The following is a 23213-nucleotide window of genomic DNA, read 5'->3' as shown; positions in this document are numbered from 1 at the left end:
CTGCCAGCCCCATGCATAGACTGGCCCGCAGTTGAAATGCAATAAATTCGAACCAAAGATGTCATAATGAAGTGAAAATTCTAATATATGAAAAAGGTTCACAGTGCAGAACCTACCAAGGTTCTGTTGTGAACGCGAACCTCTAAATTTCCGAGGTTCACACACAGAACGCGAACGTGAACCTCACGTTCACACCATCCCTACTGAGAAACACCATCTACTCTCTTGATCAGACGAGCGAATTCACGTGCTCCTTCTCTTAATTAAATTGCAATTACGCCCATATTCGTTTACAAAATAATTCTTCAGTTAGTTCCGTGATAGTCTCTCTAATTAGAGGCTTGGGGTGCGAAATAGGATAGTGTGTTTGTGCATGCCTGCGAATTATTAGTCATTCCTGCGCAAAGTGCGCAATGCGCATATTCATTACTCTTACAAGGCTTTGCCAACTTTCATCGGGAAATGCAACTATGTAGCTCAAACGTGGTTATAATGAGCATTGAGCATACAATGTCGCGATGTCATTGTGCTGTACGCAAGTTGAGGAATTACTGATTAGATGCGCGCTTTCTCGTTTGCTATCATCTGTAGGCTACTAATTCTTGTCTGCTTTATACACTCGTATTCACTCGGTGTCACTTGACAAGTGTTTGATTTGTTATCAATACTGCGCATTGTGCAGTGCACGGCGTTGAATTACGTTGTCAAACTTTGATGCAACACGATATTATCGGTGGCGCAAATTCTGAATTTATTTGATTAATTCGAACGGGAACCTTCTATGTTGCAATAAGTTTCATTGTTGGACGGACTCTATCGAGTGCAGCCGTATCGCGGATTGAATTTCAAACCTATGGTATTTGTATTTCTATCGATAAGGTCGCGGCGCACATATTGCTCTTACTGCAATAATACGTGGATTATTAAAAGCGCACCATTTTACGATCAAATTCGACTGGCTGATAGGGACCTACGTATAGGCCGTAGGCCACGGGCTGATATTAACCAGCGCGTTGTCGGCATAAAAACCCCAGGTACGTAGCCATGGAGTTTCTCATTTATTACTAGAAATCCCGTCCTTTTGAAATGGCAATTCACTATAATTCGTATTATCGATGCTGCGTATACTGCAAATTAGCGAGAATCATTTGTATGTGAAAAGGGTCATCGATATCTTATGTGCACTGATGTTGGTGGTTTGATTTAGCGCGTCCGCATGCAGGCCTGCTATCGTCCACAGAAACACTTTCGCCAAACAGTAACAATCTCTGAGTGTAATATTTTTTGTGTTTATGTATCTTTTTGATTAAGACTTATGCCCGCGTCTGGACAAATTGAGCTCGTTGCCATTGCCGAATCTGGGTATTTAGGTACGACTACCGCACCCTGTAATTGTAATTATCGCGGGTTTGCGGCATGTCTGCAATCGCTCTATCAGCGCAACTGTGCCGGCCGATTGTACAGTCCGATAAAATTTATCACTATACGTATTTCGCACAGCGTACTGATGCTGATTTCCGCAAACTAACGATCCTATTATTAGATGTACGAATTCGACCTCATCGATAGAAACGTATATTTCATCGCGCGCGCTGAGAAACACCATCTCCTACCACGATTTGACGACCAAATATACGTCCACCACCTACAGATTAAAGTGCATTATTTGCATCGATGAGGGCCGCAAGCTGCGTTTAAAATATTTTGTGAACCATTTTTGTGATAAATATTCTCGCAGCGCAAAGTTGAAAAGTGTTTTATTGTGTGTGTGTGCCTGCTAGTTGGACTATATTCCGGTGGCCATAATATTAATCCAATTATGCTTTGCGAACGTAAATCGGGAAATGCAGCAATGCAGACGAAATCGATGTTTTATTCAGCAACCAATTTGTCGCGATGCCAGCTACTCAATACTAAGCAAAAACACATTGTGTTGGCGGTAAGGAATAATTAGTAATTACTGATTGGCCACGCGCGTATGTAATCATCATTCTTGTCCGTCTTTCGTGTTCCAGAATTGTCGCGCTGTGTTACTGCTCAGTCCAGAGACGAATGCCGACAATTGGTGACCTAATTTTGCAATCATCTCAGCGGGAAATCGCGTCGAGTTGTATTGTGCGTTGCGATATGCGTGCAAAGACGAATCTCGGTAATTGGTCGTGGCCCCGCGTAACACTGATAATACGACTTGTTGAATTGCAACTGAAAATTAGCGTCAGAATGGTCATATCAAAAGGACGGGGTTTCGCGTTTCAAAAGGAGGGGGTTTGGACACCCCCCCAGGGTACGCGCCTGCCGCCACCCCATGCAAAAATAAAAGTCACCGCCTATGATGGAGCCTATATCATCACGTACAATGGAAGCGAGACCCATACTGAGCCAGGAATATCAATATAGAATATAAGTCTGACGTAAAATCGCCAATGAATTCTTAGCACCGTTAACACTAAAACAGTGGTTCCCAACCTGTTGTATGATCGCAATTCAATTTCCGATTTCAAAATGTTGCGTGACTCAACTTTAAATTTGGTGAGTGGGCAGACCAAAAGCAGAAAGGTCCGAACCGACAGCCAGGACAACACACGACCTATGATCTATCTGGGTAGCTGGTTACCAAAGAAATGGCCATCCCCTCCTCGTATGCCAAGTTGAAAACCACTGTTCTAAAACAACAATAATAAACAGATGCACATGCACATTGCACATGCAATTAGGAGCTGTCTAGCAACTACAGTCTACTTGCTCGGATTTTGGCAGGGATACTTTATGGAGCTCACGCGACGTTCCAGCCTAGACTTCATTATATTTGTTAACGTCACGAGGGCTTGGTGATTGGAATTGCCAATGTGGCAAAGAGCTTCGTGTTCACGCGTCCGCGTTTAAACCGTTATAAAAGTCCGTCAGTTCATCAGTGGAGTAGCAGCCACTTGGCGGTAGTGGCATTGTGGCTCTGCGCTAGGGGCGGCAAAATGTGATGTGATTACCCCTTTTTAGTCAACACCACAGACGTACTGAAAAGGGTGGGGAATGCGGGAGTCGAGGCGAAGTGAAGTGATGACCATTCTTTAGTCAACACAAGATTTCCAGTAAATTTATTTGAAAAGATTGAAACTATTTCGGAATTTGGGCGGCATTTTGAACGAAAGCCAGGGGTGGCAGCATATGGTCCTACGCCCACCCCACTGCAGTTCCCATCACACGAACCACAACCTTCCAGCGGTTACCCCGAATACCACAATCCCCAATCCTCATATCTCTTCATTGCATAGTTCAGTGTTCTGGGTTTCGGATTCTACACTGTGCGTCGTGAGCGTATATGATATGATTGAACCGCTCGTCCGCTGATTATGATTACAATTTATTCTGGGAGCTTTGTTCATCCATTAAAACTCAGGTAGTGGTATCTCCGGCCGCGATAATATCATATTCGCCGTATAGTTTATTATAGTATGGTTAGGGTTGCATTTAATACAAAAATCAATTTAAAAACAAACATATTTAAAACAATGCCATTGTTTAAAACAGGAGTGGGCAATTATTTTTCTCTGCGGGCCAAATGAATAACAAAAAATTACGTTGGCGGGCCAAGACAAAATGTTTAGCTATAGATTCTCAAGCCTGTTAATTTTATTTCTAAATTGAAAGCAGTGAATTGTTAATAAATGCTGCTCAGTGGATGCGTTGATATTAGATAATGAGAACATGACGGTTAACAAATACAAAAAAAATCTATTTATTTTCCGTCATAATTCGAAACACTGTTAAACATGATACATTTTGAATTCTCTTTAATCCAGTTATCTTTTATATTAAGACATTAAAGGGTATTTGTGATACTACAAAGGTTATTGTCTTGATCGCTGCCTTCCGAATAGGTGCGGCTTGGTGAAATCAACACATATATATATATCGGTTTCGGCTAACATGACGCGGTACTTTTGGTCAAGGTTTCCTCGCCGTCGAGCTTTTTGGCAACACACTTCGCAGAGTCACATGTTAGCCGAAATGTCATTGTTAACTTCTTGGTGTGTCGTGACGCGGTAACGGCCGACGCCTAAATACTGATCTCTGTAAATTAAGCGTTTTTTTTTCGGGAGAGGGGTACCCATATTAATATAAAGACGTATAGCCACGATTAGTCGCGCGAGCGCGTAGAAAATTTGACTGAAGTTTTATAAATATCTGAAAAATACTCTATGATTTATGTGAATTTACAAAATAATTGTAGGCCCCTTCGAGCTCGGGCCCCTCCAATTGTGGGGTTTGGGGTGTGGCAGTCGCGGGACTGTGTTTAGTACTCCATACCGTCCTTGCATTTCAGCTTTCGGCGTTCTTTTTTGACATGCCAGTTCATCCTTTATGGATGATGATGTCTCATAGTAAAATCGAGCACTGATTGACTTGTTTTACGAAATATTCCGAAACGTAGCCTATCACGAAACAATTTGAAGCACAGACCGTGTAATGCATAATGTAGGGTTACCATATTTCTGCAACCCAAATTCCGGATACTCTTTAGCGCCTACTAGTGGATTTCAGAACGAGTTATGACGTCACACTAGCAAAGCTTTGCTCATAGACCAGAGGTGGTCAGGATCCGGTTCAGGAGCATGTGGCTGTGTGTTGTGTAACCGGGACAGAAAGCACATGTTTTCAGCCCCTTCCCGCCCAAATAAACAATGATTTTGAGGCCACACTATAGGGTAATCGATGCAACTTTCGGGGGGGGGGAGGGGGGGGGGTGTTTGTTATATGAATCTGGTTTCTATATACATCTGGTCGTTAAATTATTTGAATGAATTCTGTCAATAATATTGGTTGTTCCAGATATTACTATATATATACGACTCTCCGCCCACATGATGACAGTTAGCGGGTGGAGGATGATGAGTTCAAAAAGACAGGGAGCGTAATTGCACATCGTTAAGTCATGTACACGTCCTACCGATAAGATTGTTTATCAGCCTTATGCCAGTGCGCATCACTGAGCTTCATAAACACCCCACATCCAGTGGTTTCCAACCTTTTATGGTCGCGACTCCATATCTAATTTGAAAATGTTCCGTAGCCCAGATCAAAATTTGACGAGCTGATTACTAAAAGAAGTCAGCACCTTTTCCCAGACTTACTCATGGGCTATTTTGGAAGCTGATTACGTTCAACATATTCGCAAACCCCTGAATAAAGGCAAACGACCCCCCCCCATCCTTTGGAACCACTATCTTTGAATAAAGCAGTGGTTCTTAACCTTTTTTCCTCCAGCGCCCCCTTTCAAAAATTATCGTGCTCCAGCGCCCCCCCAACCGCATATTGAAAGGAATGTTATAAAGACAATGAGTAAGAGGGAGGGCCGTAACAGCACTTCGTCATCCCCCCTAAAAATGATTGCCTTGCGCACCCATAGCGTGATAAACCAAACTTCAGAGGGGTTCGCCCCAAGAACCCTGTAGCGTGATTTCGATGGTCAATAAAGTTTGTGTGGCATGGTCGCCCTAGGTAACAAAATTTTCTATAATGCATGAATGAATAGGTGGTAATTACATATATAAGTCGCTATAAACTTTTTAACCTCTCAGCCCACGTAATCAGATTTACCAGTAGCGCTGATTGAGCTGTTGTATGGGAAGATGGAGGGCACGTAATTAATAATTAAACATATTCTGGCGTGCCCGTAGGTACAATTAATTCGTTACCAGGGCCGTAACAGCACTTCGTCAGCCCCCCCAAAAAACGTTGGTCTTAGCACCCCCCATCGGGTGATAAACCAAACTTCCAGGGGGCTTCGCCCCCAGACCCTCTTTCGGCTATCCACTATTTGCTGATACTAGTCATCTACATTGGGTGTCCATTTACTGAGCCAGGTATTCCCGCCTAGACGCGCGAAGCGCGAAAAATTTCAATAATTAATGATTGAATTGGTAAATATGATCGGGAATTGCATGTATATTGATATCTAATTTTATCCTCTCTCTGCTCACGTAAACAAATTTAACGGTAGAGCTGAGTGATGTGTGATTGAAAAGGTAGGACCCCTCAATAATAATTATACATCTTCGGGCGTATACTTCGTCAGGCCCCCCGAAAAAACTTGGGTCTTGGGCTCCCATAGGGTGATAAACCGACCGCCCCGCCCCCATCACGTTGTTCGTTTTGCCACGAAATCAGCTGTACTGTTTAGCGAGCCAGTGCGAAGTGCGAAAAGTTTCGATAATTCATGATAAAATCGGTCAGTAAGATCGGGAATTGCATATATATTGCTATTAATTTCTTGTCCTCTCTGCTCACGTTACCAGATTTACCGGTAGAGCTGAGTGAGGTGCAATGTTCCGTCTAAGCTGCTCACGTGCGCAGTGCTGACGTGGTATCTGTGCACAGAAAATCTACGTTGCGCACAACTAATCCGAAGTTTTGACCTTTTTTTAGTCGTTACACACTGTTGTCCAAGGGTCTGCGCAGTGAGTTTATTGAGTGTGCGCAGACTCATCAAAACGTGGAGCGAACAATGTGAGGTGTCTTGGAAACTGTAGGGCCCGCAACTAATAATTAAACATATTCGGGCGGGCGAACCCGTTGGTATGACTTCGTTGCATGATGTTATTTCGTGACCTCCTGTCTGCTATATCAAAAAAGATAGAATCGCCCAACAGGGATATCGCCCATCAAGAATATCTAGTTTTAGATATCCCTGTCGCCCAACCTTACTAAACTAAAAGACGAACACGATTTCAAATTGGTATTTCTTCACTGGCATATAATTTTTCCCTGCCGGATGGAATTCGTCTTCTGGGGTTCAGATTGCCAACACAGGAATATTCGATGCCAGTCATTTAGGCGCCCATGGACAATTAAACCTATATGTCTTTTGTAGGCTATATATAACGACGTTTTCGGTGTTCATTTTCTCTGAATACTCATTAAGGATATGTCCTACCACCACATCATCTACTGCGAAGCCATTTTTCTCCAGCGCCCCCCATACCGCCCCCCATATCGCCCCCTGAGCGTTTCCGCCCCCTTTCAAAATCGCCAGCGCCCCCTGGGGGGGCGCTGGAGGCAAGGTTAAGAACCACTGGAATAAAGCAATTAAACGGCCTTAACGATCTCTAGGAATATACCGTTCTCCTATGATTGCGATTACAATTAGGCTTATTCCAGTATTGAAGGTTGTTTTTATTTATATTTTATTTCAGTTTTTGCGAGGGTGGTAGTCACCATAATAAATTCAATAAATGTGACAGTAAATCGCGCGCAGCGCGAAGAAAAATATCATGCATCAGCATAAATATTCCCAAAAAAATTATCAGTCTACGACAAGTCTTCAAAATTCCGGACATTTGGCATATTTTAGAAATTCCTCCCGAACGCTAGTTTGAACAGTGAAATTCCGGACATGTCCGGGAAATTCCGGACGTATGGCAACCCTAGCATAATGTGACAATGGAAACAAAGAAGGTTCGAGCGAAACTATTTGGAAAGAGTAACTTATTGTGACTTTAATTGTTACGACATACTTTGCTATACATTGCCTTTATTTTGAATCTCGATTACGCACGCGATCTTACGAAGGACTTGAGGCTGCGTAATCGTGGCATATTAATGAACAGGCTTCAAAGTAAACCATTTTCCATTCCGGCTTAGTTAATCCATCTTATGTTTTATTCCAGGCAGCAATATTCAAAAGTAGTTTTATGTTTTGAATTCCAAGAAATCGGCACGCGGGCCACTCAGAATAGCTCCGCGGGCGGCACTTTGCCCAGTCTGGTTTACAACATGCTTTTTATTGTCTTTTTTAAGCCATGACGCCACGAATATTCAATTGTGTCGTCATAGTGGATTATCATTGAAAATATCTAGTAAATATAGCTCCTTTGACGAAATAGACTTCCAGCCCCTGTCATGATGAGGATCAAAAATATTTTTAACCAGGACTACGTCGTCATACAGCATTTTTACGGTCGACGGTCATCATCATCAGAACATGCATTCCGTACCAATGATATATATGTACGTAGGCTACTATAGCTATTGAACCGACTATTTCGAGGGTTCTAACCATCCCATATCGTATATGTCAGGTGGTAATCATCCATAGGCTCATACAACATGTGCTTTGCAAAGTATTTACACAAGTATATGGCGCAGTTATAAAACTTAAACAAACACAATTTCTTTTTTAAAAGATTTGTTTTAAACAAAGTCTCTGAAATACAACCCTAAGTATAGTAGATGAAGGGCTGAATGTGGCCGATGAAATTAAACCACTCACTCCAAAACTCACGTCGAAATGCGCATTCATTTGACGCTGCAAAGGTTTCTCGAACTCGTAACTGCAGTCGACTGGTGTTGCGGATTGCGACAGAAGTAGCTCTGCGCAGTAGTTTGACAAACATACATTTGGAAAACGGTGGATATGAAAGATCAGCGCCATAAAAGTGGATGTAATCACATGTGTCACTCGCTTGCACCGTCTTATTAGTTCAGCCTTGCAATAGTATAGGGACCGAATATACGATTTTGATAATGGGCGGTCGCGGTGGTAAGCTCTCCGTCTCTGAGGCATCTCCGAGCAAAAATTTACACAGCTAGACTACCTTTCCATGGTCGATATTCACCAACCTGTAGTCCTATAATGAGGCTGTGATGCAACATCATGTCTATAACTATCTGTACAATCCGTAACAGAACTCGCATTCGGCTTGATCGTTGCACGACCACCGACTTTTATTCTTAAGAATAGGATTTAAATTTATTGACGGCCTTCGTTCCCTCCGCCTCGGCGTGAGTTTCCAGTTCGCCCGGCAAAAGATTTCTGACCGCGTTTTGAATATCTCTGCCGGTGAGCGTTGTGCGGTTGCCTGCCTGCATCACTTTCTGGGCTTCCAGCGCTATCGAGTGAAAAAGGATGTTGACGAAGCTGTTCATGATGTTCATCGCCGGCTTTGATATCCCGGTGTCGTCGTACACCTCTTTCAGTACTCTATATATGTAGTTGCGAAAGCATTCTTCTGGCAGCATCACCGCTACAGCTTCCGGATTCCCGCTGCACTTGAGATTTGGAGATCCTAAGCGTCGCTTCTTGGATGTGGTGCTGTAATAAAATACAATATATACATGGCTTGAGTTTCTTCTGAAATACTACAAGTTGATAAATAGGAATAGTTCAAGAATATTCCAATTTGCAACATATTCAACCATATGCCTCAACCATTGTTCGACTGCTCTGGCCCCCAACATGAAACAGCGGGCAAAGACTTCGTCAACGCACAAAGGTGCTTAAGCAAAAATGGAGCGTGCACTCCTCCCGGGTCTCGTGTAATTTTCCACTGATGTCAAAACCCGATAAAGTAAAAAATAAGAGACGCAGAGATCATCAAAAGTCAAAACAGTCGTAGACGCAGAAATAATGTTGCATGTTAAATGCTGCTGTTGTCAGTTAAGATAAAGTTAAGAAGGTATGATTAAAACCGTCCCGAACCTTCGTTACTGGCTACCATCGGGTGGATTTTGTCATTGCACAAACATTCGGTGCATACCGGCAATTAAACTGCGGAGCTGTAGTATGCGTGCGGAAAAAAGTGACTGCATTTGGATTCCGCGCTTGCATTTTTCGCTGTTGATCTATACATCATTGAGCTACTGTGCAAACACGTATCATTTCAAAATTTAGAGTTACGTGGACGGGACACCAGTAAGCTACACAGCAGTTATGGTTATTTCCAACGTCAAAATGATTCAAATCTACTCTAAAATAAAATAAAAACTAATTTGGCTTCAAAACAGTTCAAGTGGGAAGTTGCCTGAAAGCTACACTACTTGGACACAGAAAAAATCTACTTGAGTACTCTCTTTGGTGAAGCAGAAGTAGGCCAATCTGTCTATTGAGCATATTTTACGTAGTAGGCATTGATGAAATATATATTTAAGAAAAACGGGCAACCATCAAAGGTCGCTACAAACCGACCCAGAGAGGTTAAACTTCCATTGAAGCTAATAAATAAGAGAATATCTTTTGTTCATATGGTCAAAAAGTGTTTCTAACTGATGAATTGATACCTTCTGGAGCTTGAATGTCTTCGTTTCTGACCCATTTTGCAGTTGAATGCTTGCTATATCCGCACCATGATGCTTCAAAGACGGAAATATCGGAAATAGCATTAAATCGATGTGATGCATTGTGATATAACAATGCAGGATCTAAGCATTCGTATCTGGTAGTTTCTGGTTAGCCTTTATAAAGGCTATGCTTTCTCGGTAGAGCAAGCGCCAAATCTAATTAATGTAGTCTGTCAAAGTATTGGATAAGAGTTATACTGTATCATCACAAGTGGTAGGGGAAGATCTTCAAAATTCATATGCTTCTTTGAATTTCGACATCATGACTTCGTGACGTGACTTCTGTTGTACTATCGCGATCAATCAACGAATTCGTTTCAACGTGAAATATTCTGGACCATAGCTATTTAAATTAAAGCTTACACCTTCTCCAAGCAGATCTTGCACAGTGGCATTCTCGAAATTTTTAGACGTGCTACGGCCATATCGATATCAGATATCGAAAGTGAGTCCACAAGATGACACCGTGGAGTTGCATTCCGTTGCTGAAAAACATTGCGTCGATGCGTTCGCGTATCCACGGCGAGTGAAAAATAGGTTATTAGGTTTGGTTGACCAGCTCCGTGCATGAAATGAAAGAGATGATTGGCGGTTCGCGAGGAAAGCTATATGGAAACATGTGTGTTCGGCAAGACTACAAAATATTTGATGCGTTGTTATCGTTTCAAATGCGCTTCCATTGTTAACTAGTTGTTGGCTTGTTTTTGTACGGGAACAAAGTATGTCAGTCTGTCGCTGTCACGTCAGTACACATAAAGTAAATACTTACCGTTACCTGACAAAAAGAAGCCAACAAAACAGTTAGTGGAATAGTGCATACTATTAGCAGTGTTGAGGCCTTGAGTATGCTCCGCTACTGGTATAGCTCTCCTGAATTGTTGTCGCATGATTTACATAGCGTCCTCCCCTCCGTTGCTGTTTTCACCGTGTCTTTACAATATATAGAGAACAGAGAACCAGACTTATACAAGGATGAGAAAGACAAGTGCGAAAAAGCATCATAAGAAAAATCACGCCAAGTCTAAGATTGAATTCTAGCCCTGCATTTATAATCGTACGGTAACCAGTAGGCTAAGTAGGATGTTGAATTGATAGACCCTAGGCCTATACTTGATCGTTTTGACATTCTATCTGTCCAGTGTTCAACTGTTCATTAACTCATATCGTGTCTTGTGTAATGCGTTGTACATTGTGTGACTTGAGCGGAAGAAAATGATAGGCTCCCGGTAACATTAACATAGGCTACATTTGTAAATATCATTACAAATGTAGCCTATGTTAATGTTATCTATCACTATCAAAGTTTGCCTGACAAGATTTAATTGACTGATTTCAAAAATACTGTCTTGTTGGAAATTGTGCAAGACAAGATGCCTTCAATGCCCCCAGACTAATGTTTGAATCTTCCCCATTATTTTAATATAAGCTTGATATAAATTATTTCCCCAAACATATGTGCGCTGTGTGGTATCCAATTCTATCCTATTCGTGGCCGCGGATGGTTGCTTACTAGCAGATTAAAAACAGTTATCCAACCGATCGCAAATTCTATTATTGTCGTTAGCCATTAATTTATATTGTTTCGATTTAGTCTGTTAGCTGGTATTACTGGAAAATCAGTTAAACCTTACCAATGTAGGGCAGTTGGTCTCTTTTGAATGACCCCTCTCAAAATCAGCTTTGTCTTTATTGCGGATGAGATTCCACCTGGGGACATAGTTATCTGCATCAAATTTAGGCAAGTTTTAAATGGTTTCAAGTTAATGTAATAGCTACATAATGAACGTGTGCAAAAACTAGCATTCAAACATTAAGACCTGGCCCTGATAACTATCATATGTGGAAAGCAGAAAGAATGGGAGCGTACAAATCGTTCTCTGTTTCTATGTTAAAGCAGACGCAAACTTTGTTTTTGGAGACTCATTATTGAATTGATTTGTTTGTATTTGTTTATTCTCTTCTATTCCAAAAAATGTGGTCACCTAAAATGCATCGATCTCGGGGCTGAGTGCAGGCCGTTCAGTTGACAATTAAAATACCTGAGGGGTCTATTTGTATAATAAAATGCAACCTACCTTGTACAAATTCGTGCCGCTTTATAAAAATCTACACCAATATTAATCAGGAAAGTTGGTTCTGTCGCTAGATTATTTGTGGAAAACATACTGAAAGTTCCGAATGCACCTGAAACTGTCAATATGATATGCTAGAACAAAAACGAATGTTTTAAATAAAATAATCTTATTAGTACAAGTATCTTTTCAAAAGTTGCCAGACAATCAGGACTTGGGATAGGTTCTGCCCAAAGTCAACAGTGATACAACGGCACTGTTGAGAAATGAATGAAGGCCGCTATTACCGGGTGTTAGAACAAACGAATTGGCGGTGCTGTAGAATTGAGAATTAACTATCACATCAGTTCAAACTGTTGGAATGACCTATGCCCTAATTGCACTATATGCTAAATTATATTGACGATTTTTAATAGATTTAGAATTTGTGATATGACTTGTTATATTGACCGGCATTATTGCTCTGCATCAGTTAAAAAATCACATTTTTTTTTTGTAATACAGCCTTCCTCAAATCCTCAGTTGTGTAGATTGAGTAAATTGTCACCGTTTTACCTAACAGCAAAATAAAACCAGGAGTCTATTAGGCTACCGTATCTACTTTGTGGAGATATCTCCTTGATTGCGTTACAGCCACTCTTTTCAAATATTGGTTGCAGAGACTGCATCTATTATTTTCCATTGGAGTAAAATAAAATCGATAATTATTCCTTAGAGTTGGCCTCTATTTTCAACTTGATGCCACTGTTCTCTTTGATATTTCACTCTCACAGTTGTACATTATCTAGTAGCGGCGGAAGTCTGGTTGAGAAGAGCATGAATTGAATACTGGTTATCTTTATTATAAGGCTTATTGCCTGTTGAAGTACTTCGAGTAGATTTTACCTTACTTGCATTGATTCCTCAAGCGGTTATGACTTTAGATCAGTGGTTCTCAATATTTTTGAACTCACGGACCAGTAAAACTTCAAAACAAATGTAGCGGACCCACGAACCTTTAATCAAGATTTAACCATTGAATGTATAATTACGGCATATGTATGTAACTTAAATTTATAATTGGGATCTTCATTTCAAGCTGCCTTTTTGATCGTAGATACGCGGTTCTATTGAAGTTTGTGCAAGGCGAAGCTGGCGCAGTTATCTTGAAGACCAGTGACTTGATTGTGATTGTTCGATATAGGTATTATGAAAGAAATACTACTTTTTTTTTCCAATAGCCTCTATTATACTGTCACAGGTGTGGATTAAACAAACTTCGTTTAAAATATTTCTTAGCGTTCAAATATAACGTAGACCATGAACTCTCTATTTAAGGCAATGTACGGAAAAATAGCTTTCAAATTTCTAAACCATCTAAAATTTGATGTTTCATTTCTCTAATGCACATTGCACAGGCGTCTAACTTCTTGCATTTTGGAACTAAGGTGTAAAATTCTAATATATTTGATGGACCGTCAGGAAACCTGCCACAGACCGTCGGTTGAGAACCAGTGCTTTAGACCAGTGCTCTTCAACCTTTTTCTCGACGTGGTACACCCTTTTAACATTTGCTCAAAACTCGTACACCCCTGTTCATTAGGGGTCTTCAAAAATGACTTTTTTTTTTATCAAATCGTACTGGCTACTTGATAAAATGGTTAGTTTACCTAACTTAAGCCTACACACCAAATTTGGTTCAATTCCAACCAGTAGCCGCCTTGCTACGGGAGAAGAAAGTTTCTATTTATTATATAAAAATAAATAACGATAAATTTGATTTTTTTCTGTTTACCCCATGAAAGTATTAGGTTGTCTATAAAAACGATGTTCTTCAAATTGGTTCAATTCCGACCAGTAGAAGCGGAGTTATTGCCGTCAAAAAATTTGGATTCGAATAAAATAGTATTTGGTCACAACAGAGTCTATTCGCAGCCAGTTAGGCCCCCAACCACGCAAATTGGAATATATTTCGTGTCAGAGCAAAAACAGCATGACATTACGAACGATAGTCAACCTAAATGTAACAGTATTGGGGAGAGAGTAGGTAAAGCTACTGCTGCAGAAGCGGTAATTCAGATCAGCGATGATAGCAGGCGCACCAGCCTACTGCGTATCAGGCCTGACCCACACACAGTCGATAGTAGCACATGGGCTGCAAGAGATGTCAGTAACGTCGCAGATCGTATGCCGCTATACACAGTCTATTGTCGCTAATTTACATCACTAATAACAAAATACTAAATTGCAAATGTATGGCGAAATATTGGACATACAATGGCCATTTTAAAACAAAAGGGTTTCGATTTCAACATGGAAGCTGTTTCGACCCTGGCTGGCTACGTCACTTCATTTATGTGCACCGCGGTATTTATTAACGTCGGGTAAGAAGTACAGTTTCAAAAAGTCTGAGCTATGGCGGTGGTTTCCTCAAAAATCACTAAAATACAAATGACTAGCTGAACACCTGTTTGTTAACTGCATACTATCCAACACCAAACGGAACCATTGGTCTATTGCCGACGGCTAAATGAATAGAAGAAATATTTGCTTATGACATCACAATCAAGCGGTGTACAGTATTACACTTGAGATAACATCGTACCATATTGCAGACTTGGACAACTAGATAATTCTAGTTGTTTAATTTCACTAAATTAGAGCGAAATGCCAGTAATCTAATTCTAATCTAATTTGTGAAATGCTATTATGTTCTAATTCTAATTCTAATCTAATTTGTGAAATCCTCTTATGCTCTAGTTCTAATTCTAATCGAATTTGTAACTTGTTCCTATGCTCTAATTTTAATTCTAATCTAATTTATTGTTTTCCTGAAAACGCCTCTTTGTCCGAGGCATTTTCCAGCGAATTAACAAGAATATCTCACTCGCGCAAAAAAATCCAGTGCCAAACCGCCATCGCATTACTTACAATGTACAGGCATGGTAGTAATTGCGACAAAAGATAGCCATGTTGGCATAGTAGCTTGTAGTCTGCGAACAACATTCTAGTTTCGATCACAAGTGGAAGTGGAAAAATATTTCGAAGCAGAGAGTAAGAGCATGGACATAGCATGTTTTGAGTTGCTGGAAAAGAGAATCGTTTTCCTCATCTCAAGGCTGCTGCTCGAGACAGGACTGGAACATCAGCTCCGCCGGAAATAGTTTTCAGCCATACAGGAGAACTCAAAAGTGCAGGGGTCGCCAACTCAAAAAATTGCGGGTCACTTTTTAAAACTTTCTAGAGGCCGTGGTCGCAAGAATGCGATATTGAGACAAAATAGGCCACACATTTAGGCAAGTACTTTTTTTGAAACGTTAGTGCAACGCCATGCTCACTTACATAGGCGATGGTCATGGCTACCACAAAAGAAGTAATATTTTATTGAGTAGTACAAATACAACAAGAAATTTCATGATCATAAACCTCGTTATATTTTGAGCTATGAGCTGCGTACGATGCCTGACCAGTGACCACGCTTTCAAATCAATTTCAGCATTTCAAATGCTTTACTTCATGTTCTTCCAAAATCACAAATCATATCATCGACCGTATGTTGTTGACCTCTGGTGTAGTGCAGAAGGAGACAAGCTTGGTGTTAAGACGTTAACCATTCTCATGCTCGTGAGAATGCACTGTGATTCGGTATGAACTGAACTTGATTTGGCTGTAATTATATTTCTCATTCTAAATTTCATTCAATGTCAAAGTTTTTGCGAATTCAGTAATTCTAATTCTAATTCTAATCTAATTTGGAAAAGAACCGAGTAGCTTTAATTCTAATTTTAATCTAATTTGGAAAAAGCTGTGTAGCTCTAATTCTAATTCCAATCTAATTTGGAGAAATTGTGTAGCTCTAATTCTCATTCTAATCTAATCTGGAAAAAATGTTCAGCTCTAATTCTAAAGCTAATCTAATTTGGAAAAGCTGAAAATTTTCTAGTTGTCCAAGTCTGCCATATTGCTCATTTACCTGTGCGTCAACCTGTACTGACCCATAAACCTGCCTTTGTGATAGCTAGCCATCGGCTCATTGTAATTCGGATCTGGTACACCCCTGTACACCCCATCCGAGTGGTACACCCTTTGCAAATTCTGGTACACCCTAGGGTGTACAACAACCCCGGTTGAAGAGCACTGCTTTAGACTACTAAGTTTTTTTAATCAAAACTAGGCTCTACTTACTTTTTTACTTGTAAATCGTTCCTACTTGTACTCGAGTATCGACAATGACTACTAGGGTCTTAGGCCACCTCTAGCTATTATTTTGTCTGGTTATTTTTTGTATACAACTGGTCTACTACAAAATAATGGTTTGCTCTGCTATATAAATGTCAATTGGATTGGATTCGAAATATTTTTGTCATACCGGTATCATAGATTATGATTAATTGTCTACGGTATTAATGTGTGACATCAATTTGAATCAGTGACATTCAAATGGCTTTCGTTCCCAGTTTGTCTTGCATCTTGTCATATATCATTGTGGACTGGTCTTGGGGTATACTTGTATCTGTTGTGTGTAATCCTACCATTTACTAAATTGATATACATGCATTGTCTTCTGATTCGTCTTGGCATTTTTATGAATGCAAAGTGAAAGTGATAGTATACTGTAAGTGGTTTCGGTATGTGCGTAGCCTCAGGGGAATGTGTTTGAGCAAGTTGCAGATTGTGACTTGTGACTAAGGTACATATTCCTTTAACAGTTTTAATACCATCCATTGTATTGATCTAATTGATATTTGATGACGTAATCGTTAATTTATACCATGCCGATTATTATTCCAGATGAAAGTATCACATAATACATTAGATATTATATGGTGATATTTTTCTAGTACCTTTCATCTTTGTACACCAATACTGGGCTTACTCCTCTATCAGTAAGCAAACTCCATAAAGACCAGCGCAATGATTGAGGAAGATCTGGAAATAGCTATAAAAGTGGTGGTTGTCGGAAATGGTGCTGTGGGAAAATCCAGCATGATTCAGAGATACTGCAGAAACATATTTACAAAGGACTACAAGAAAACGATTGGAGTGGATTTTCTTGAGAAGAGACTCAAGTATGATGCGACATTGTGCTGTCTATTTTGCATGAGCTTCTCACAGAATAGTACGTTTTGTTTCCTAGCATTGATGGGGAGGATATTCTATTGATGCTGTGGGACACTGCTGGTCAGGAGGAATTTGATGCTTTAACAAAGGCCTATTACAGAGGTAAGCGTGATTGCAAAGCTGTCAAATTGCGAATTTGTTGACGACGCTGCGCCTATGAATTTTCCTAATATAATTACCTTTGGTGAAGTTTTAGCTTCATCACCTTACTTGAATCGGCCTATTGCATTTGCCATAAAGTCATGTTCACGATGCTGTTTATTCATATTTCACACATTTTTGACTCGTCTCCTAGCAACTTTCCGGGTAACACACTTGAAGTGCTTGCGTGGGAAGTAATCCTCAAACATTCTTGTTTATTTTACAGCGAGGATTTACAAATCTATCACCAGTGCCCCACTAATGAATTATCTTCTTAAGACCGTACTTTGGCACTGCTTTCGTATATTTGATCGAATCGCTACAATAACCCAAAGTTGGCAATGCTGAACATGATAATCTGCTTATACGGCTTGCTATGAAAACGGTTTATAAAAATAATCATGAACAGGAGTCAGCGGTTCTATTATTTTCATCTGTTCTGGACACACAGTGCATTGCAATATGCAAGACACAACACCATTGAATGAACGGATGCGAGTATGGTCTGTTGGAATGACCGAGTATTAGCCATCATTCTAGCATCCGTTTCGGGCGCTTCGACCTAGGTATTATGGTATTACTATGGCTGTTCATACCTGATGTAACAGTGTTCAATCTTGATCTTCTGGCTAACTTTCATTTGACGCTTCCGTGCAATTTCTATTCTCTTCCTTGAATCTATCCTTCTTTGAAGACGGCACAATAAGAACAGCAATGCATTCATTCATCATTTCATTAGTGGGGTTGTGGTAATGCAGAATGACATGTGTACTGTAGGCTCATGATTTGGCTCCATGAGTTTTGTAGCAGTGCTAATTGTGCCTTTTGCAATTTTTTGCAAGTATTAATTATTCTATATTAATTCACTCACCTTCAAGTTAGTTAGTGGTTGCCCAATTTTGAAGGAGCCTCCCTGCTGTCAATATATTTTTGTGTGCCATGTCAATATTACATGAAAAAAACAGTATAGCTGTGCAGTGTGCAGTTGTGATTCATTTTACCTCATAGTTATGTTGAATTCCAATTTCATGTTGTGGTTTTGCCTACTGTGCTATTTACCTAACACAAATCGTATAAGTAAGGCCGCACTGTATTATATTCATACATTGTTTTTGGCCTTGAATATTGAGAGTTAGTCACACATGGGTGTGAGGAAACCAACTCGCACATTGTTCAAATCATGAAAAATTTAGTAAGTCGAGACCCTGATTGCTTTCTCAACAAGTAGTTGGAAATGTTGCACCGTACGTTCAATAATTTAACGCTGGCGTTTTTGAACAGGGCTGCTTTGCTTTGTTTACTGCCAGAAAATTTATTGAAAACCTGCGTCGTCATGTCTTTGACTTCTGATATGCTATTTGAGCCCTTGATAATAGAGTGCGTTTATAATGCCTTTTAGTTCACAGCTGTACTTCGCTATTGCATATATTCAGGATAGATCAGACTTATGCTTGGAGTTGAATTCGTTTGAATCATTCTTGATTCATATCGAATGGGCGAATTCCACCCGACCTTAATATAGTAAACAATAAACATAATTGGTCAATTTTTCAACTGATTTGTTTGGTCACAAAGTACCAAGGTAATTGTGATTTGTCAGCTCAAGTGTATATGTTTTCTATGATTTATGGAGGTTTAGTTGTGAATGATTGCCACTGCTGAGTTCGAGCAGATTACTTGTTAAAATTCCGTTACTAGTAGCAGACAAAGTTGTCGTTAAGTAAACTATCGTCTTTTTGTTTTTGTGTGATTTGCTTTATTTTGTTGTCTGCAGGAGTGGTTCTTGCTATCTGTCACCCTTTATGTCTCTGAAATGCCAATTAAGACGCGCAATAATTCTTCTAGGTGCCCAGGCATGCGTCATTGCATATTCAACAACGGACAGAGACTCATTTGAAGCGGTCGAGACTTGGAGGAAAAAAGTGGAGGAGGAAGTCGGTCCCGACATTCCAACTTGTCTCATTCAAAACAAAATTGATCTTATCGATGATGCGGTGATGACACAGTAAGCTGTTTCATTTTGTCGTTTTTGGGCTGATTCTGTGATGTTATAAATTACCTACTGTGGATTGACAGCATTGATTCCAACTATTTGTGCAGGGATTTCTTGCATGCCCGGGAGCAAGGAATTTTTGTTAATTATGTTTTTATGCATGTATAATGTATAGGTATAGTATAGTAGCCTACAAATAAAAGTGATGCTGTAAATTACTACCAAGTAAAAATAGCAACAAGCAACCTTCAATTCGTGTAAAAGTTACTCGAAGTGCCGGTAGTAGTAAATCGAAAAATTTACACAAGTGATGCTTTGAAGAATTGAAGATACAGCATGCCGAATTACTATTGGTGCTCCTAATAAATGCAATTTTTGATAATGTTTTCTGTTACCGTGAAGTAAGATTAGGCCTATGTTGCCAATATATCTTTTTCTTATTGACAATATCCAACATTTGAACAGTAGGTAGGCTAGTTGACTTGTAAACTGCTAAAGTAGGTAGCCTATAATTCGAATTACCGTAGGCTAAAAACATCGCTAGGTAGTGAAAGTAGGCATAACCTACTTGAGTACTCCAAAAATCTTTAGTGCTTACCAGTCTTGTCACTGGTCATGTCGTTGACAAATTATAAATATCACACATCAGTTCATTAGCCTATATCAGTAATTAAATTTTAGACGCAACAATTTTATTCCACTTAGATGTACCTGTCCTGTGACTCCTGTCCATAAAAAAATATCTATGTATCACTAGTTTATACTTGACATGACACACAAGCTGTTGACCCTGAACATTTATACTTTGTTCACAGAGAGGAAGCTGAAGGCCTTGCCAAGAGATTAAAGATGAGGTTCTACAGAACGTCCGTCAAGGAAGACCTCAATGTTAATGACGGTAAGCCAGAATGAGGCGTGTTTCTATGAAATTAAATTTTACTTCAGCAGTCTCGCATTGCTATGATCGACCGTTAGCCGTTTTGGCACTGTGAATCCGGGGCGTGACCCTTGTAAATTTATTTTGCCAGTGTTTCAATACTTGACACAGCAGCACTTGAAGAAAATTAAGAAGGAAGCTCAGAGAGTGGAAGACGAACCTCAGCCGGCTCGTCAAATAGGTGAGAACAGAAGTCGCGACGTTTCGGAGGCTTACTGCCAGTGGAGTCGCCGGCTATTAGTCTCTGAATATTTTCTGATAGCGGTTTCTAATCTGAGGCTTCAGAAAAAGGCAATTTTGAAGCATTTTCTGTAGAATCGAATGTATTCATTCTGTGAATTTTGGTATTTTATTTCTATGACTGCAAACTAATCTCATGCCGTTTGTAGCTAGTGTAAGTTCTTTAGCTGTGACTCCAACAACATGATTGTGAGCTATTCAGATCAAAAATAATTCTCACAATAAGAATATGCTTGTCTCGCAAGGTAGGTCTATGTAATTTGCTTGCACTGTAATTAGTCTTAAACATTTGAGGTGTGTTATACTTGAGACTGATTTTCTCACAACCAAGTGAATTTTTGTGTCTTGAATGAACCGTAGCATCAAATCTTTTGTAACTGGGATGCATGTTTCTCGGTCCAGTTGTGGAAGACGTGAGTTTTTTACAGTAATACTGATGTGGTTCTGAGCGAGTCCTTGATATGAATATGGTGAAAGTAACCCTCTGATAATTTTATTGAGACTATATCCGTCCATTCAACTTGTACAAATTTACAGCTTCCATCGCATACCAATCAATTCCTAGTTTCATATTATTTGTAACCCGTAAACTAGCATTACTTGCTTCCATTCATAGCAATAGCAAGGATTTGTATTGAATTCCTTTCCTCTCAGGTGTCTTCAATACGTCTGGCACCTCGACGGCTAAGGATAACAACCAGGCCAACCGCAATGATACCATCACTCTACAGCCCAACAAATCGAGAGCTAAGAAACGTCCTGCGTTTTTGTCCAACTGCACCATACTATGAGATGGCCGTATCCTCTAGCAGAAGCGATATTACTGCGCGAACATCCCAGTTTCTTTCTGGCGTGCCTAAACTCGTATTTATTAAACGCGTTTGCTTTGTTTTCATATCGTGGCGCTATAATCCTTTGCTATTGGTACCCACTATCACTAGATCATGTGACGTTCCGTGTGCCAACTCTCCTTGTGCTCGTTGGCAGTATGGAATTATTAGGTCCTTCTCTCCGCAAAGCTATTGCAATATATCTACGGTGCAAGCTTACAGTTGTCGAGTGGTACGAGTATTATCCGTCGGTCTATTTTTTTGGACATATTCGTCTGTTTTAGTGTTATTTGACGATCGTTCTCTCTTGTAAGTATTACACAGCATGACAGGCTAGGCTGTGCTGTTGAATCTTATCAAGTCATACAGTCCATCACATTTTAAACGTATGGACTAGCTGGGCTTGATTTATACATGCATGTGATTATTTAGGCAATTACATTGAAATTGATACCTTGCGGGTTGAAAATTAGCGATGAAGACACCATACCATCAAAAATGATGTCATTTTTGTGTAAAATTTGTTGGGCTCCATAAGGAAAAATTGACAATAGGCCATTGTAATGTAACGGTAATTCTGTTGCAGCAAAGGCGATGGACCTGTGGATTAGTGCATCTTTGTTTGTTGTTGTAAATAGCCTGCAGATAAAACAATCCTGATGGCAGAACATCTAATTGGTTGCACCTCTATCAATTTGCTCTTGCCACGCTTTTGACTTTACAACAATGTTATTTGATGTCTGTAATTGATTTTATGAGTATTATCATCCTGTGTAGTATTTGAAGGACCAAATGACCTTTACGCTAAATCCTAGATGTGCAGCCACTGGCCATAGACGTGTTTGAATAACCTGGTTACAGAATCTTGGTAACAATCATGAACCCTGATAACAAGTACAAATATTCTGCTGTAGATTACGGATATCACATTTTCGGAAAAATTTGTTACGGCTGCTAGCATTCCCTACTTGAGAATATTTTGAATTTGGTAGCCCCACCAGATTGGGTGCCTTCCCACTTTGCTTGCACTCACTAGTCACTCGCTATGCTTCTGAAGTCATGTAAAGTTTTATTGGTGCTGTTGCTCTCTAGCAAATAGGACAAAGCAAACACACGGATCTAATTCTGTAGTTGATTTATTTGTATACGTTGAACTAGATATTTTTAACTGACCGATTTGATGTTACCTATGTTCTCGTTTCTATGTTAGGGATTTTCAAATGGGATCGCCATTGGCTGTTTCGTTGGATTTCCCGTTGAAAGTTGATAAAATCTAGCCTTTTTCAAACTTGTTTGGAATCGTCGCATCCTGCTACACTTTTGCATTGACATTATACTCTGTTAAGAAGTGTCTTGCTTTTTAAGCTCCCGCTATTTGCACTACGGTCCTTGCTGTCTGAAAAGCCATATCGCGAAGGCTTTGAATGAGATTACTGCAGCGATTTATATTGCGGCAGTTCGTGATTTTTTTATTTTAATTTCTTCTGCACTACCATTACCGCAAATGTATCTATGGAATTACAGTGATTTGAGAAGTTCGAGATGGCTCTTGTTACGCTACAGGAGTGACTTGTTGTGGATTGAAGGTGTGGTCTACCTGCTGTATATTACTGTTGGAGTGAAGAGTATGGTCAATTGGAAGCCGGGTTCTCAGCCTCAGGTAGCAATGTAGCCCGGTTCTACCTCATGAGGAGTGTCCTAGGTTGCAGGTTGTGATTTGGAATATGTTCCGGTGCAAATAAGCATCTTGTGAAATGCTCATTACTTATAATTGGGTGTTCTGTGGT

At 40.0% G+C, this 23213-nt stretch overlaps 2 protein-coding genes across 2 annotated transcripts; one reads left to right on the top strand and one right to left on the bottom strand.

The window, feature by feature from the left end:
• Positions 1-8690: 8690 nt before the first annotated feature.
• LOC145448381 (histone H2B-like) lies at positions 8691-10185 on the bottom strand. Its single transcript, XM_080326767.1, has 2 exons — positions 10054-10185; positions 8691-9088 (listed from the first exon to the last, which is right to left on the bottom strand). The coding sequence occupies exons 1-2, from the start codon at positions 10086-10088 to the stop codon at positions 8728-8730; spliced, it is 396 nt and encodes a 131-aa protein (XP_080182893.1). The 5' UTR covers positions 10089-10185; the 3' UTR covers positions 8691-8727.
• Positions 10186-16592: 6407 nt separating this feature from the next.
• LOC145447927 (ras-related protein Rab-23-like) lies at positions 16593-22967 on the top strand. The gene is made up of 6 exons (XM_080326199.1): positions 16593-17233; positions 17302-17387; positions 19272-19431; positions 20235-20317; positions 20448-20537; positions 21251-22967. Exons 1-6 carry the CDS (start codon positions 17079-17081, stop codon positions 21385-21387), a joined length of 711 nt encoding a protein of 236 aa, XP_080182325.1. The 5' UTR covers positions 16593-17078; the 3' UTR covers positions 21388-22967.
• The last annotated feature ends 246 nt before the right edge of the window (positions 22968-23213 follow it).

This window comes from Botryllus schlosseri, chromosome 10 (genome assembly GCF_051294905.1).
Source record: "Botryllus schlosseri isolate E-star chromosome 10, Bs_hap1, whole genome shotgun sequence".
Lineage (NCBI taxonomy): Eukaryota > Metazoa > Chordata > Ascidiacea > Stolidobranchia > Styelidae > Botryllus > Botryllus schlosseri.
The sequence above is the reverse complement of the archived record's forward strand: the minus strand, read 5'-3'. Positions and strand labels throughout refer to the sequence as shown.